The following is a 13,558-nucleotide window of genomic DNA, read 5'->3' on the forward strand; positions in this document are numbered from 1 at the left end:
CCACATTCCCGCATAGCGGATCAGGGGGGCAAGGAACCTCCCTCCCCTGTAACCAGGATGCATACTCTCCTTTGCTCCCTGTGTTGGCAAATTCAGCACAGCCTGTTACCACCCTTGGCCTCCTCACTTATGTCTCCAGCCTGGCCCCAGTGAGCACTGAAGTTTGTAACCTCCAGTTTAACCTCTGTGCCACAGTTTTCTCATCTTAAAACAAAAAAATGCTGCTATATTGCAGCTGTGAGAATTAAGTAAAGATATATAAAAACACACAGCTGACAGTGGTGGGAGACTGAAAGCTTTCTCCCTAAGCTCAGGAACAAACCACTTCTTTTTAACATTGTACTGGAGGATCTAGCCGTGACAGTTGTCTTTCCACCTTTCCAGTTTGGAAAAAAAGAAGTAAAACTGTCTTTACAGATGACCTAATCTTGTATACAGAAAATCCTGAAGAATCTACAAAAAACTGTTAGAGCTAATAAACAAGTTCAGCAGGGATGGTGAATGGATAAGGAAAATGTGGTTCATCTGTATAATGGAATATAAATTCAGACATAAAGAGGAATGAATACATGCCAACATAGATGAACCTAAAAAGCTTTATACTAAGTGAAAGAGACCAGTCACAAAGGACCACGTATCGTATGATCCCATGTATATGAAATGTCCAGAACGGGCAAATCTACAAAGATGGAGAGTAGATTAATGGTTGCCTTGGGCTGAAACCCTATGGAGTGGTTCTACTCTGCAACACGTGGGGTCTCCATGAGTTAAAATCAACTCTATAGCAGCTGGTTTAGGGCTGGGAGTGGAGGTTGGGGGGAAACAGGGGACTAACTTCTAGTGGGTACTGGTTCCTTTTCGCTGATAAAATGTTTTCAAATTTATTATGGTGGTGGTTGCACAATTTTGGGAATATTCTAAAATCCACTGAATTGTACACTTTGAAAGAGTTAATTTCATGGTATGTAAATATATTATTTTTTTTAAAAATGGGTGGAGTGTTTTGGGATAGTGTGAGGTCAGCACTCATTAAGTGGTCATGTCTGAGATCAGAGCATCTGTGTGGCTCTGTCTGTGACTCTTGTTTCTCCTAACACTCTTTCCATGGATTCTAACCAGTGGAGGCTCCGAATATGTTTTGTCAGTTAACTCTTAGGTCATTTCAGTGGGGTTTTGGCCCCTTCTCTGGAGCATCCACTCAGCTTTCCCAGTTCAGTTATTGGAGCCGAGTGGGCATGTGAAAACCAGATTACTCACTTGGCAAGGCAGATGGAGATGTTTACCCAACTTCACTTCGGGAAATTGCTGCCTGGATATACTGTCTGAATATGGTACACATACAGCTACTTGGAGAACTGGGATTGGTAACTGGGCTTGCCAGTAAAAAAAATAAAGAAAGAAAGAAGCGGCTCCAAATCCATGTGGAAAGTTTTGTGGCACTGGAAGAAATGTTCAACTTTGGAGTCATCTTTACATCCTTCTTGGAGCCAGGAGCAGAGCGGGTACTCAGTAAACATTTGTTGAATGAGTACAGTCTTGTATGGCATTTATGATTTACACTAACGGTGTGGTCTGAGCATGTGCAGTGCAGAGCGCATTACATGCATTATCTAACTCAGTTCTCTAAAAACCATGTAAAGTCATTGCGATTATTAACTCCACCTTACGACTGCTGATATGTTCTCTCTAGACATGGTTACTTGAGTGCAGTAGCTAAAACCCCTGCCACCTGCTGGCCTGGACAGTTGGATACTGCCAGGCCTTCTCTGTGAACTAAAGATAGACCATGTCATAGGGTTGTTGGAGTTAAGTGATACAATAAATGTAAAGGGCCTGGTGCCTAGTGGACAGTCAACAAATGGGAGCTATAATCACCAGACAGGGGGTAGTGTAGCATAGCAGTTTAGATTTCAGACCTTGGGGTCAGAAAAACCTAGGTTTGATTTCTTGACCCACCACCTACAAGGTGTGTGACCTTGGGGATGTTTCTTAACTTCTCTGAGCCTCTTGCCATAGAGTTGATTCTGACTCATGGAGACCCCATGTGTTACAGAGTAGAATTGCTCCATAGAGTTTCAGCCCAAGGCAATCACTGCTCTACTTTCTGTCTTTATAGATTTGCCATCTGTAAAATAAGAATACTACTTTACTAGGTGGCTTGTTTTAAAATTTTCAATTAGATAATGCAGGTAAAGCATCCAGCACGTTGCCTAGCTTATTGTTTAACTGCTCAAGATGCGATCATCTACTTCCTGCATTCACAGTAGGAAAAGGCCAACTCTAAAGCTTCATTTCACAACATCTCAAGTGTGCACCTCATCTGTATTACCTGTGTGTGGCAGAGGAATGCTTCCAGGATGTCTGGACACTGAAAGCATGGGACAGGTATGGAGAAGGCCGCATCTCATTTGGGGGCCTCAGTTCTGCCCAGGGGAATTGCCCTCTGTAATAGGGTGTGTCCAGTTTGCATCTGGAATTCAGAAAATAGAAGGGAGGAACTGTGGTATGGTCACAGGTGCATGAGCTTTGTAGGTGTGGAGGGTCCAGATCCCGTGTGACCTTGGGAACATGACTTGATTCCTCTGCACCTCTGTTTCACATCTGGGGTTGGTTAACCCCAAAATACTTAGCATGGAGTGGGTACTTAGCATACAGTCCACTCACCAGCCCCTGGGCCTGTGATGGTCACAGTACTGGTGGTAGAGGCCTCGGGGTCCAGTACCGGGCTGTGGTTGTGTTGCTGAGGTGGTGGCCCGGATTCTCTGTTGGCTGATGATGATTCCCATGCGGTCCTATTCTGTGTGCCACACTTTTTCCTATCAGGGAGGGGATAGTTGGCGTGGCAACATTTGTGGCTTGCCAGCTTTCTCAGAGTTTTGGTTCCTGAAAACAGAGACTCTGAGCAGCCTCTAGAGGGCGCTTCGCCAGGCAGGGTTTCTAGCACTTTGGAGGGAAGCCGGCAGAAGCAGATTACCTGGTTGACAGATCACTATGCTTGTGACCTTTATTCAGTGGAGGCCCCCAGGCATTTTTGAGAGTGAGAGTTTCTGGGTCAAATACTAACTTCAAAACTGGTTCAGCTTCAGATCCCCCACCTCTGGCTCCCAACCTGTGATGAAAGTAAAGACAGAAAGGTCTTTTGAAGAGAGACTAGGCCTGAAACTGGGGATGCTTGGATCTTCAATTTCACCTACTCTGCCTCCTCGTAGTTGCTTTTTCTCTGCACTTCCCCCATGGAGTAAGAAGCCAAGCTATAGTCAGGTAGACAGGGGCATTTGGGGAACAACTGGCGGTGGGGGGTGGGTGGTTAGAGCACTCTTCCAGCCCCTCCCAGGCTCACTTCAGTTCACATCCTGACATCTGCAGCTTTCCCAGCCATCAGCCACAGTTCTTGTGACCTGGGCCTTTCTCATTTTGGGATCCTGGTGATGGTGCCCTTTGGTCCTACAAATCAGTTAACCAGTTAGTTACTCCAGCTTGAACTGTAAGAGTGGACGCATAGGACCATCCAGATACGATACCGATGAACCACCCACCGCCACTACTCCCCGCTCCCCCCCCCTCCACCCCAGCCCTGGGCAGCGTGGCCTCTGCCTGTGCTTGCCTGACTCTCCAGGCCCAGGCTGGCAATCGGCTCTGTTGCTTTCCCAGACTCCATCCCCTGGCGGATGTTCACTGATATATGCAAAGCACTCAGTCTGGAGAGGGGGCTGGTATGGAGATGCAGCAGAATGTGGCCTTGCCCTGTCCTTGTCCTCTAGGACTTTACCAAGGACCCATGGAGATCAGAAATACACCAGTGGGAAGGTAACTGGTGGCATCGATAGTGCACTGCTGGCACAGAATGGTGGGGGCACCAAGTCCCACAGAGTTCAGAGGTGGCATGGCCACTCCAGGCATGGTCAGGAAGAGGGGAGTTGGGTTTGGGCCGGGCTTTGAAGGCTAGATAGGTGGTGTAAAGGAGGGGGAAATTTTCCAGGGGGTGGGGCCCACATGGCATGCGGAAGGCATATAATGAGTAGGGGCCAGTAAGGAGGTGGGTCTGGCTGGAATGGAAGGTTCTGCCAGGGGCCAGGCAGTAAGGCCAGTGGGGTCCACTGGGCCCTGTTTTGATCACTCTGAGTACCAGGTAAGGAGTGTGGGTCTGATCCTTGGGGCCGACTCTTCCTGCCTATGGCCAGGGTTGACCCACTGGGCAAGGCCCAGTGCCCACCTGGCTGATGATGTTGGCAAGAACATATTCTCACCATTTCCCCTCCAGAGGGAGCATCATTTGTCTTCCTGGAGGTGAAGAACATTCTACTCTATAGTGCAAGGGTGCAGACAGTGGAGACTAGGGTTCTCAGGGCCACAGTACTTGAACTTAATTGAGCTTTGGTGGAATTGGGCGAGAGGCCCTACAGCTGGCGAAGCACAAAGGAGAGGGGTGCCCCTGGGCCTGCAGGGAAGGGAGCGCTGAGCTCACACAGTCCCCACACTCATCTCCCTTCAGGAGACCCTGCTACTCTTGCCAGCAGCCGCTGACCTTAAAGCTCCATTTCTTATACTCGTTCACAATTTGATTGCTTCTTAAGCCACCGTAGTCTTCACAGCTCCCTAAGCGCCATGCAAAGCCACACCACTGCAGGTTTTTAAAGTTTGTGTCACTCACCTGCTCAAAAACCTTCCATGACTTCTCCCTGCCACCACACTGACATGCCAGCTCTTTTGCCAGACACTGGAGGTCCTGCACCACATGACAGGCAGCAGCTTCTCCAGCCCTGTCACCCACTTCTCCAGTGCCCTTTGTTTCTGCCAACCCGGTGCCTTGCTCATCCTTCCTCTGCGCCTTTGCTCATGCTGTTCCCTCTGTCTGGGCTGCCTCCTCTTGAACAGCTCCAGAGCAAACACCCACTCATCCTCCCGAGCCCCTCTCAAATGCTGACTCTTATGAAGCACCTAATTCCTTCTGCACCAGCCACAGTGGTCCTGCTCTTTCTTGACCAATTTGTCAAAGATACTGGTCCTGCCCCCTCCTAACCCATAGCATTTTGTGTCCTTTTTGTCTTGTTCCCTGTCTTGCTTCCTTCCCTTAACCTGGCAGAGAGCCCCTGAGGCCCGAGAATGTGCCACTTATGCTCAAAAATGTGCCCCTTATGCTGGCTCTCACACGCTCTCGGAGCCATGCCCTGTCAGTGCATGTTTGTGGCCTGGAGGCAGGAAGGAGGGGGTTTCAGGACGGCCTGTGTGCAGGGCAGGGCCGGGTCTTCTTCCCGACCCATGCTGGTGGTCTAGGACATGCTCATGTCCACGCCCTGTGCTGCTCTAGTTTGTACTGAGCAGAAATGGGCCCTGGCTCCCCAGGTGGGCAGGCACAGCAGCTCTCAGCGGGCTTTCACGCACCTGCCTCCGACGCCCCTCCACCCCCAGCTGAGACTCTTCAGGAACAGGGAGTTGTGTTCAGGATCTTTGTGGAATTTAGAAAACAGTAGTTTTTCATCATTGGCATTTAAAACTCAAGCTAGAAAACAGTCATACTCAGTTCTCAGCATTCATCAAGGACTTGAGACAGTACGAAATTTTAGATTCAATAACACGATTGAAAAAGTCAGCTGCTGCATTGGCCGGGAATCGAACCCGGGCCTCCCGCGTGGCAGGCGAGAATTCTACCACTGAACCACCAATGCGCCAGATGTCAGCAGCTGTGGAGCAACTCCTTTTAACCCCAGCCTTGAGCCTCCTTGTGTCTGTGCTGCTTTACAACATTTGAGGCTGGGCTCTGATGCTGCCACATCAACACAGCTACAGGAACAGAAAGCTGGGCCCCTGAACAGGAGGAGGGAGTGCGTGTGCGTCAGAAGTTATTTGCCTCCAGACCTCAGGGCAGAAGCTAGAGCTCAAGTCCATCCTCTCAGTAGCAAAAAGCAGGGGACTTAAGGTGACTTTCTTTTGTCTGAGGCTTGGGCCCTCCCGTTCCGCTTTTTCTTTGGTGTTTGGCAGTTTTACAGTTCTCAGGTTTCACGTCCGCTTCCTGCTGGAGACTGGCCAAGACTGAGGTGCACAAAAAAAAAAAAAAAAAGACTGAGGTGCACAGCAGGGAGCAAAAAGCCCCTCAGGGAATGAAGAACATGAAGCTCTGGTTCTCTGGAAGACCCAGCAGCTGTTTTTGTACTCGCTTGCTAAGTGTGGTCCCAGATGCACAGGCACCCTTGCGCTACGGGCTGGTGTGGTTAGGAGTCTGGCTCCAGCAGCAGCTTCTCCAGGTGAGAAACTTGCATGAAAAGGCAAAAAGCAGCCCTGCATTGGCCGGGAATCGAACCCGGGCCTCCCGCGTGGCAGGCGAGAATTCTACCACTGAACCACCAATGCTCCAGCTGTCAGCAGCTGTGGAGCAACTCCTTTTAACCCCAGCCCAGAGCCTCCTTGTATCTGTGCTGGTTTACAACATATGAGACCGGGCTCCAAGGCTGCCACATCAACACAGTTGCATAAGCAGAAAGCTGGGCCCCTGAGCAGGAGGGAGTGTGTGTGTGTGTCAGAAGCTGATTTGCCTTCAGACCTTGGGGCAGAAGCTAGGGCTCAGGTCTGTCCTTCTCAGTAGCAAAAAGCATTGAGACTTAGGGTGACTGGCCCATCTGAGGTTTGGGTCCTCTCATTGCACTTTTTCTTTAGTTTTTTGCTGTTTTGCATTTCTCAGGGGCACAGCAGGAGGCCCTTTAAGGGTTAAGGGCGTGAAAAAAGCCCTGGTTCACATCCAGTGGTTCTCTGGAGACCCAGCTACTGTTCATGTGCTTGCTCGCTAAGTGTAGTCACAGACTCACAGGTGAGAAACTTGTTTAAAAAAAAAAAAATCTGCATTGGCCAGGAATCGAACCTGGGCCTCCCACATGACAGGCAAGAATTCTGCCACTGAACCACTAATGCTCCAGCTGTCCTGCAGAGCATCTGCCTATGGCAGATTGCTGGGCCTTCTCTGGCTGGTTTTTCTGACTCAGAGCTGGGACAGGTTTATGAAGAACCAGGCTTGCTGGGCAGGATTACGCTGCTCTGGGAGTTGGGGCCTGTATACTGGCATTCCACTTCCACTGGAGGCCCTTGGCTCATCCACGACCCTCGGCCTCATAAAGATTAGAGCCTGAGGGACCTCACAGGCCACTTGTGCGAGCCCTTCCTTGTGCGGTTCCGATTCATAGCAACCATATATACAACAGAAGAAAACACTGCTTGGCCCTGTGCCGTCCTCACAGTCACTGCTATGTTTGAGCCCACTGTTGCAGCCACTGTGTCAGTCCATCTCATCAAGGTTCTTCATCTTTTCACTGACACTCAACCTTACCAGGTATGATGTCCTTCCCCAGGGACTGGTCCCTCCTGATAACACGTCCAAAGTACGTGAGACGAAGTCTTGCCATCCTCGCGTCCAAGGAGCTCTCTGGCTGTACTTCTTCCAAGACAGACTTGTTCGTTCAGTTATGTATAAAAGTCCATAATCCAGACTGCCCTCTTCACACCTACAGCTGCTACGCTTGTCTCCATCCCTCCTTCCTGGGTGACCAAGGGCCCCCCATCCATCTCACAAGCATCTCCAGGCTTCAGAGACTCTTTCCTCATGCCCCGCAAAAACCATAAGAAACATATTCCCAGAGATAACGGAGATGGAAAAATCACAGTGATGACGAGTAGGGTTGCACAGCCAGTTACTGTAATTGCTGTCATTAAGTTGTACAGCTATACAAAGTTGAATTGGCAAGAGTTGTGTGATAGATATATTTACAACAACAACAAAAAAGAGTAACTGCTGAGACGGCTTAGGTACACCCAAACACCTCACAGAATTTGGCTTCTTGGTTTGGAGGTTTAGGGTCATGGTTTCATGGGACATCCTCATTAATTGGCCTAGTAATGTGTTTAATGCTTCTGTTCTACCTCCTAGTTTGTTGCGTAGTACCTGGGGTCATAAGGGCTTGCAGGCAACTATCCAAGGCACAGCAAATGATCTCTATTCACCTGGAACAACAGAGGAAAAGGAGAGCCAAGAATAGGAGGAGAATATGGAATGTGTGGCCAAGTGCCTCCATGAACAACTGCCTCCTTTGCCATGAGACCAGACGCACTAGATGGTCCCTGGCTACCGTTATGAACATTTTGATCAAAGACTGCATAGAAGAATCTTTGATCAAAATGGGGAAAATGCAGAACAGATTTTCAGATTCTCATGGGAGCTGGATGAACCCCTGAAACTGTTGCCCTGAGATAATCTTTAAATCTTAAACCAAATATATCCCCTGAAGTCTTCTTAAAACCAAACAGTAGTTTACCTAAACTAGTAAAAAATGTCTTCCTTGAGCATTATGCTCTTTTAAGAACTATGTCTATGGGATCAAATTGACAACAGCAACTGGGAAGCTTAGGTAGGAACCTCAGGGGGCAGTGAGTTTATGTTAGTGGGGAAGGAACAACTCAGAAAACGAAGGTGAGGAAGGTTGCACAACTCGAATGTAATCAATGTCACGTGTGGAAATGGTTGAGTTGGTATATGTTTTGCTGTGTATACTCTAAACAACAGAATAATTTTTTTTTAAAAAAGAGATTTAAAAAAAAAAAGCTTATGCCAATGGTGAGAAATCCCTTCTCTCTAATTTGGCATTTCAGAATCCCATAGCCAGCCAGTCCGGGTTGATATCCCGTTGCTGTTCAGTTCTCTGGGTTCCCCTCCCTACCTTTGTTTACACAGTTCCTCTGTCCACAGTGCCGGTTTCCTTCTCTCTCCCAGCCTCCTTCAAGATCTGGCTCACATTCTACCCAAGCCGCAACCCATCAGTTCTGTGGGTCACTCATGCCACCATTTCTCAAGTGAGGCCTCTTGCTGCAGGGAGGCTGTGAGCTTCTAAAGGGCAGAGTCTTGGTCTTCATGCCCACGGGGCTCTGGAAACGGGCTGGTCTGTTACAGAGCCAGACCTCCCCCTGCTTTCCTACCCTCTGGCCAGGGCTTTCCCTGGGAGGCCTTCCCTGGCATGGCCTGTGGGGGTCCTCACGCATGACAGTTGGCATGGAGTTCGCTGGACCCCTCCCACCCTGCTCCTTCTCCCTGTCAGCATCACTCCTCAGGTTGAGACCTGGAAGTACCATCTGCTCTTCCTCCCCTCCCCACATCCCCGTTACATGGCTACTGATGCCTTTCTGCTGCGTTTTACAACAGCCCCTTTTTGTTCAGTCCCTCCTTGCTTCCCTGGTGGCTGCAGTGTTCTCCCATGAGGCCAGCCTCTCCAGGCTGTGCCCAGAGTTACCTCCTCACAGCACAGGGCCGGTCGTACCTTCAACTGCTGGAGACCTTTCACTGGGTCATCTGTCCCTTTACCTGTCATCAGCCACCCCTTCCACGTGCCAAACTCCATGTCTTTCCCTAAATATGCCAACCTTTTCAGAGCTCTTTGCTTCCGACCAGCTCTCCCCTTTGCCTGAGATTCCCTTCCTTCCTTCACCTGGAAAATGCCTGTTAGTGTTTTAAGATCGCCTTCTTCTTCAGCTCTTCTGGACACCCCAGGGAGAGTTAACTCATTGTGTTTCATGCTTCTGTGATATCACTTGGTGCCACTTTGCTTCCGTTTGCTACAAGTACAGTATGAATTTGCTACAATTACTTGTTTGTATGTATATCTTACCAGTTGGACTGGGGTTGGATTCAGCTGTGTGTGGCCCCATTCTGGGGTGCTAGAATGGAAAGTTGAGCAAGTGTTGAATAAAGACTTGATTGATCAGAGGATAATGCATTGCATTTTTTGGTCCCCAACAAGACGTTCATTTTCATTCTCTCAGATTCCCAGAACTGAAATCACACCTCTGTTCCTCATTCCATTGTACACAAAGGGAAACTGAGACCAGAGTAGGGAAACAACTATGTCCAACCCAGCATCTCCCAGGCAGCAGCAGAACTGGGAAAGACCTGCCCTGAAATGCCTGCTCGCAGTTCCTCTTTCTGAATAAGTCACCATCTCACCCCAGCCCCGGGCCCTGGAGCCAGCAGCTTGGTTCCATTGAACCTGTAGCCCCTCTTTCCTCTCTTTTTAGGCTGGTCCGGGAGTTCGTGGCCCAGAACAACACTGTTCAGATCAAGCATGTGATCCAGACCCTGTCTCAGGAGTTTGCCCTGTCTCAGCACCCCCACAGTCGGAAAGGGGGCCTCATCGGCCTGGCTGCCTGCTCCATCGCACTGGGCAAGGTGGGCCTTTCCCCTGGAGGGATGCACAGGCCTGTGATGGCCTTGACTCCAACCAAGACCCAGCAAGCCTTGGCAGACCTATGTTTTTTCTTTCCATGTCTAAGACCAGCCCTGCTGGCTTTGTGGCTTGGCAGCCCAGTTCCAGGGCATGGCTCCTATCCTGGGAGGCAGACTTGGGAAGGGTCTTTGAGCCTAGCCCTCATGGAAACCTGAGCATGTCTGAGAGCGGGGGTGCCGGCTACACAGCCGGCTTGGGGGCCTGGGCCTGACCCATTCTGAGTGTCTTCCACTCCCTGCCCTCGGCAGGACTCAGGGCTCTACCTGAAGGAGCTGATCGAGCCAGTGTTGACCTGCTTCAATGATGCGGACAGCAGGCTGCGCTACTACGCCTGCGAGGCCCTCTACAACATCGTCAAGGTGGCCCGGGGCGCTGTGCTGCCGCACTTCAACGTGCTCTTTGACGGGCTGAGCAAGGTAACCTCCTTCTAGCTGGGCTGAGCTTGGCCTGGCCACCTACCTCGACCCTCTGGGACCTGGAGTGTGGATAAGTACGTGACAGCAAGGAACACTGATTGTCTGTTGAATCTAATTTTTTTTTTTAAGGACTTATTTGTGGTTTATTTTTTATTTCATTTCTGTAGTAATTCATTTTTATTGCATTTTGCAAAAGTATTGGTCCACTATGGATTGAAGGAAAAAAAAATGATAGTTTGAGAAGCATCAGTCTCCCTGGAAGGTGCTGACAGTGAATTCAAAGGACAGACTATATTTTCCCTGTGAGGAGGGCAGCTGATTATTCCAGCTTGTAAGTGCTCTAGAAAAAGCTCTATTTAGAAAGGCCTTGAAGTCTCCACAGCTCCTCTCAGCTTCAAAGAGTTCCCTCTCCCAGGACCATAGTAGCCAGGAAGCTCTGCTGCCACTGCTGAATCCCACAGACCTTTCCAAGCAGCTGCCCTGGTCCGCTCCTCCAGATAGAGAGAGGACCCAGCATTTTCAGACTGAACACCCTTGAGGAAGGCCAATGGGAAATAACCACTTGGCCCAGTCACAGCAGGGGAGAGGACATCTCTCAGTCACAGGAGCAGCCCCTGAACAGACTGAGGAATTCCACTATGTTTTGGTTCCCTATCCAAGTTTCATCCTGCCCACCCTTGCTCCCCTAGATTTCTTAGGTTTATCCTCTGAAAAAGATGACTGTTAGACACTCCAGGCTGTGCTGTGGCCTGGGCCATGGGTTTTCAGTAGATTGTTCGTCTTAAACACTGACGCTGGTCATCTACTCCATTTCCCTCCTGTTTCTGTGCCTCTCTAGTTGGCTGCTGATCCAGACCCCAATGTGAAAAGTGGATCTGAGCTCCTAGACCGCCTTCTAAAGGTATTTCTACTTTGCCCCCACTTTTATTTTTAGAATCTGTCTCTTCCATTTGTACAGCTTATAATTCTATCACTGGAAATAACTGTTTCTAATCTTAATGTTTAAATTTATATACAGTAAAATTTACTCTTTGGTTTACAGTTCTGTAAGTTTGACAAGTCCATAAAGTTATTTTGCCACAACAATCAAAGTACAGAACTAGTCTATCACCCCTAAAAATTCCCTCATGTACGCCCACCAAGGTGTGGACAAGGATGACAGGGGGCTGGTTATACTGAGCTCATATTGGCATTTGATCCAGGCCACAGAGATGTTTTGTCAGTTATTAGTTCTCTTGACCTTGATTCCTGCTTTCACTCTCATTTCTGCTTGTCCCCTGGCCTGTGAGAAGACGGATGTCCCTGGGACCTCTCCTGCCGTTCCCCTCCCTGGCTGCCTGGGGCAGGATGTGGGCCAGGTCTGGAAGCCCCAGTTCTCTGCTTTCAGCAGCTCACACACCTTTTGATCCGCAGGACATCGTGACTGAGAGCAACAAGTTTGACCTGGTGGGCTTCATCCCCTTGTTGCGGGAGAGGATTTACTCCAATAACCAGTATGCCCGGCAGTTCATCATCTCCTGGGTGAGAGTCTGACCCCTCAACACTGTTTCTGCAGTCATAACAAGCCTTTGGTTTAGGACAGTCTGCTCACCCAAACATCCTTGGAAGGTCCTTTGACTAGAGAGAGAACCTGTTGCCGTTGAGTTGATTCCAGCTCATAGTGATCCTATAGAACAGAGTAGAACTGCCCCATGGCGTTTTCTAGGCTGTAATCTTTACAACAGCAGATCACCAGGTCTTTCTCCCGCAGAGCCACTGGGTAGATTGGAACCGCCGATCTTCCAGTGAGCGGCCAAACACTTAACCACTGTGCCACCAGGGCTCCTTGGCTAGAGAGAAGGCCTCATTATTATCCTTCTAATAACCATTGACAGTAGATAATCAGAGAACACATTCACTCAGATTTTCCCCCAAGGATACGATCCTTTCCTTGCCCAGGAAACACCCAGATTGCCCTTTGACGCTAGTAGTGCTGCTTCCAGCAGTCACACCTCACGTAGCTACGCATTCCCGTCTCCCCTCAGCACCTGAGTTCCCTGGCACAGCCTTTTTTGGAGTTAAATTGCCATTCCCCTGCACATTCGACAGAAATGAGAGCTGCTAGGCAGTGAAATGCTGCTCACTGGGGCTCCATTCTTATGACTTGGTCCCGAGGATTGGCCGAGGAGGGCACGACGGTTCCTGGGCTGATGGGACTTTCTCTGTTTTCTTCCTCTGGGTCAGATCCTGGTTCTAGAGTCAGTGCCAGACATCAACCTGCTGGATTACCTGCCAGAGATCCTGGATGGGCTCTTCCAGATCCTGGGAGACAACGGCAAAGAGATTCGGAAAATGTGAGTGGAGGAAAGAGGTAGGCAGGTGACCCATATCCCACACCCAGCAGACAGGCAGTGGGAGGAGAACAAGAAATTCCCTCTTTGTCTTCTGCCAGCGTGCCTTCCACTTTGCGGAACTAAGATCTCACCAACCCCCAGCCTCTGAAAAATGTTCATCTGACAAGTCTCAGGTGTAGTCACCCTCTAGGTGGCCACCCTAGAACAGAAATGGACATGGAGGCCCCTCCAAACCTGGCTGACATGAGCTGTTTCAGTTCTCCTTTCCTCATTGGTAGGTGTGAGGTGGTTCTTGGAGAATTCTTGAAAGAAATTAAGAAAAACCCCTCCAGTGTAAAGTTCGCTGAGATGGCCAACATCCTGGTGATCCACTGCCAGACCACAGGTGAGTCTGTGGAGGCCCCTTGGAGATAGCTTTTCTCGCACCATCTCAGGGCTTCAGTGAGGGTAAGACAGAGGCCCGGAAGGTGTGCTAGCCAGTGTGGCACTGGACCCTGGGAGAAGTGGAGCTTGGGTCCTGAGAGAGTGACTCAGATGCTCTATCAACGTGGAG

General features: G+C 49.6%; 1 protein-coding gene and 3 non-coding genes across 7 annotated transcripts in view; 1 reads left to right on the plus strand and 3 right to left on the minus strand.

Moving 5' to 3' along the window:
• The window catches only part of VAC14 (VAC14 component of PIKFYVE complex), a 103,289-nt gene that overhangs the window by 7,276 nt on the left and 82,455 nt on the right, over positions 1-13,558 (plus strand). For all 4 annotated transcript variants that reach the window (XR_007514570.1, XM_049863727.1, XM_049863728.1 and 1 more), the window contains exons 2-7: positions 10,048-10,198; positions 10,505-10,672; positions 11,511-11,573; positions 12,086-12,193; positions 12,896-13,005; positions 13,284-13,390. Coding sequence is in view for 3 of the 4 variants with exons in the window: in XM_049863727.1 (XP_049719684.1) it covers positions 10,048-10,198; positions 10,505-10,672; positions 11,511-11,573; positions 12,086-12,193; positions 12,896-13,005; positions 13,284-13,390 (707 nt within the window). In the remaining variant the exon portion in view is untranslated. The remainder of the gene's footprint in view (positions 1-10,047; positions 10,199-10,504; positions 10,673-11,510; positions 11,574-12,085; positions 12,194-12,895; positions 13,006-13,283; positions 13,391-13,558) is intronic.
• On the minus strand, positions 5,596-5,666 carry TRNAG-GCC (transfer RNA glycine (anticodon GCC)). Its single transcript has one exon. It is a non-coding gene; the product is annotated as a tRNA-Gly (tRNA).
• On the minus strand, positions 6,278-6,348 carry TRNAG-GCC (transfer RNA glycine (anticodon GCC)). Its single transcript has one exon. It is a non-coding gene; the product is annotated as a tRNA-Gly (tRNA).
• On the minus strand, positions 6,833-6,903 carry TRNAD-GUC (transfer RNA aspartic acid (anticodon GUC)). The gene has a single exon. It is a non-coding gene; the product is annotated as a tRNA-Asp (tRNA).

This window comes from Elephas maximus, chromosome 21 (genome assembly GCF_024166365.1).
Source record: "Elephas maximus indicus isolate mEleMax1 chromosome 21, mEleMax1 primary haplotype, whole genome shotgun sequence".
In the NCBI taxonomy this organism is placed as follows: Eukaryota; Metazoa; Chordata; class Mammalia; order Proboscidea; family Elephantidae; genus Elephas; species Elephas maximus.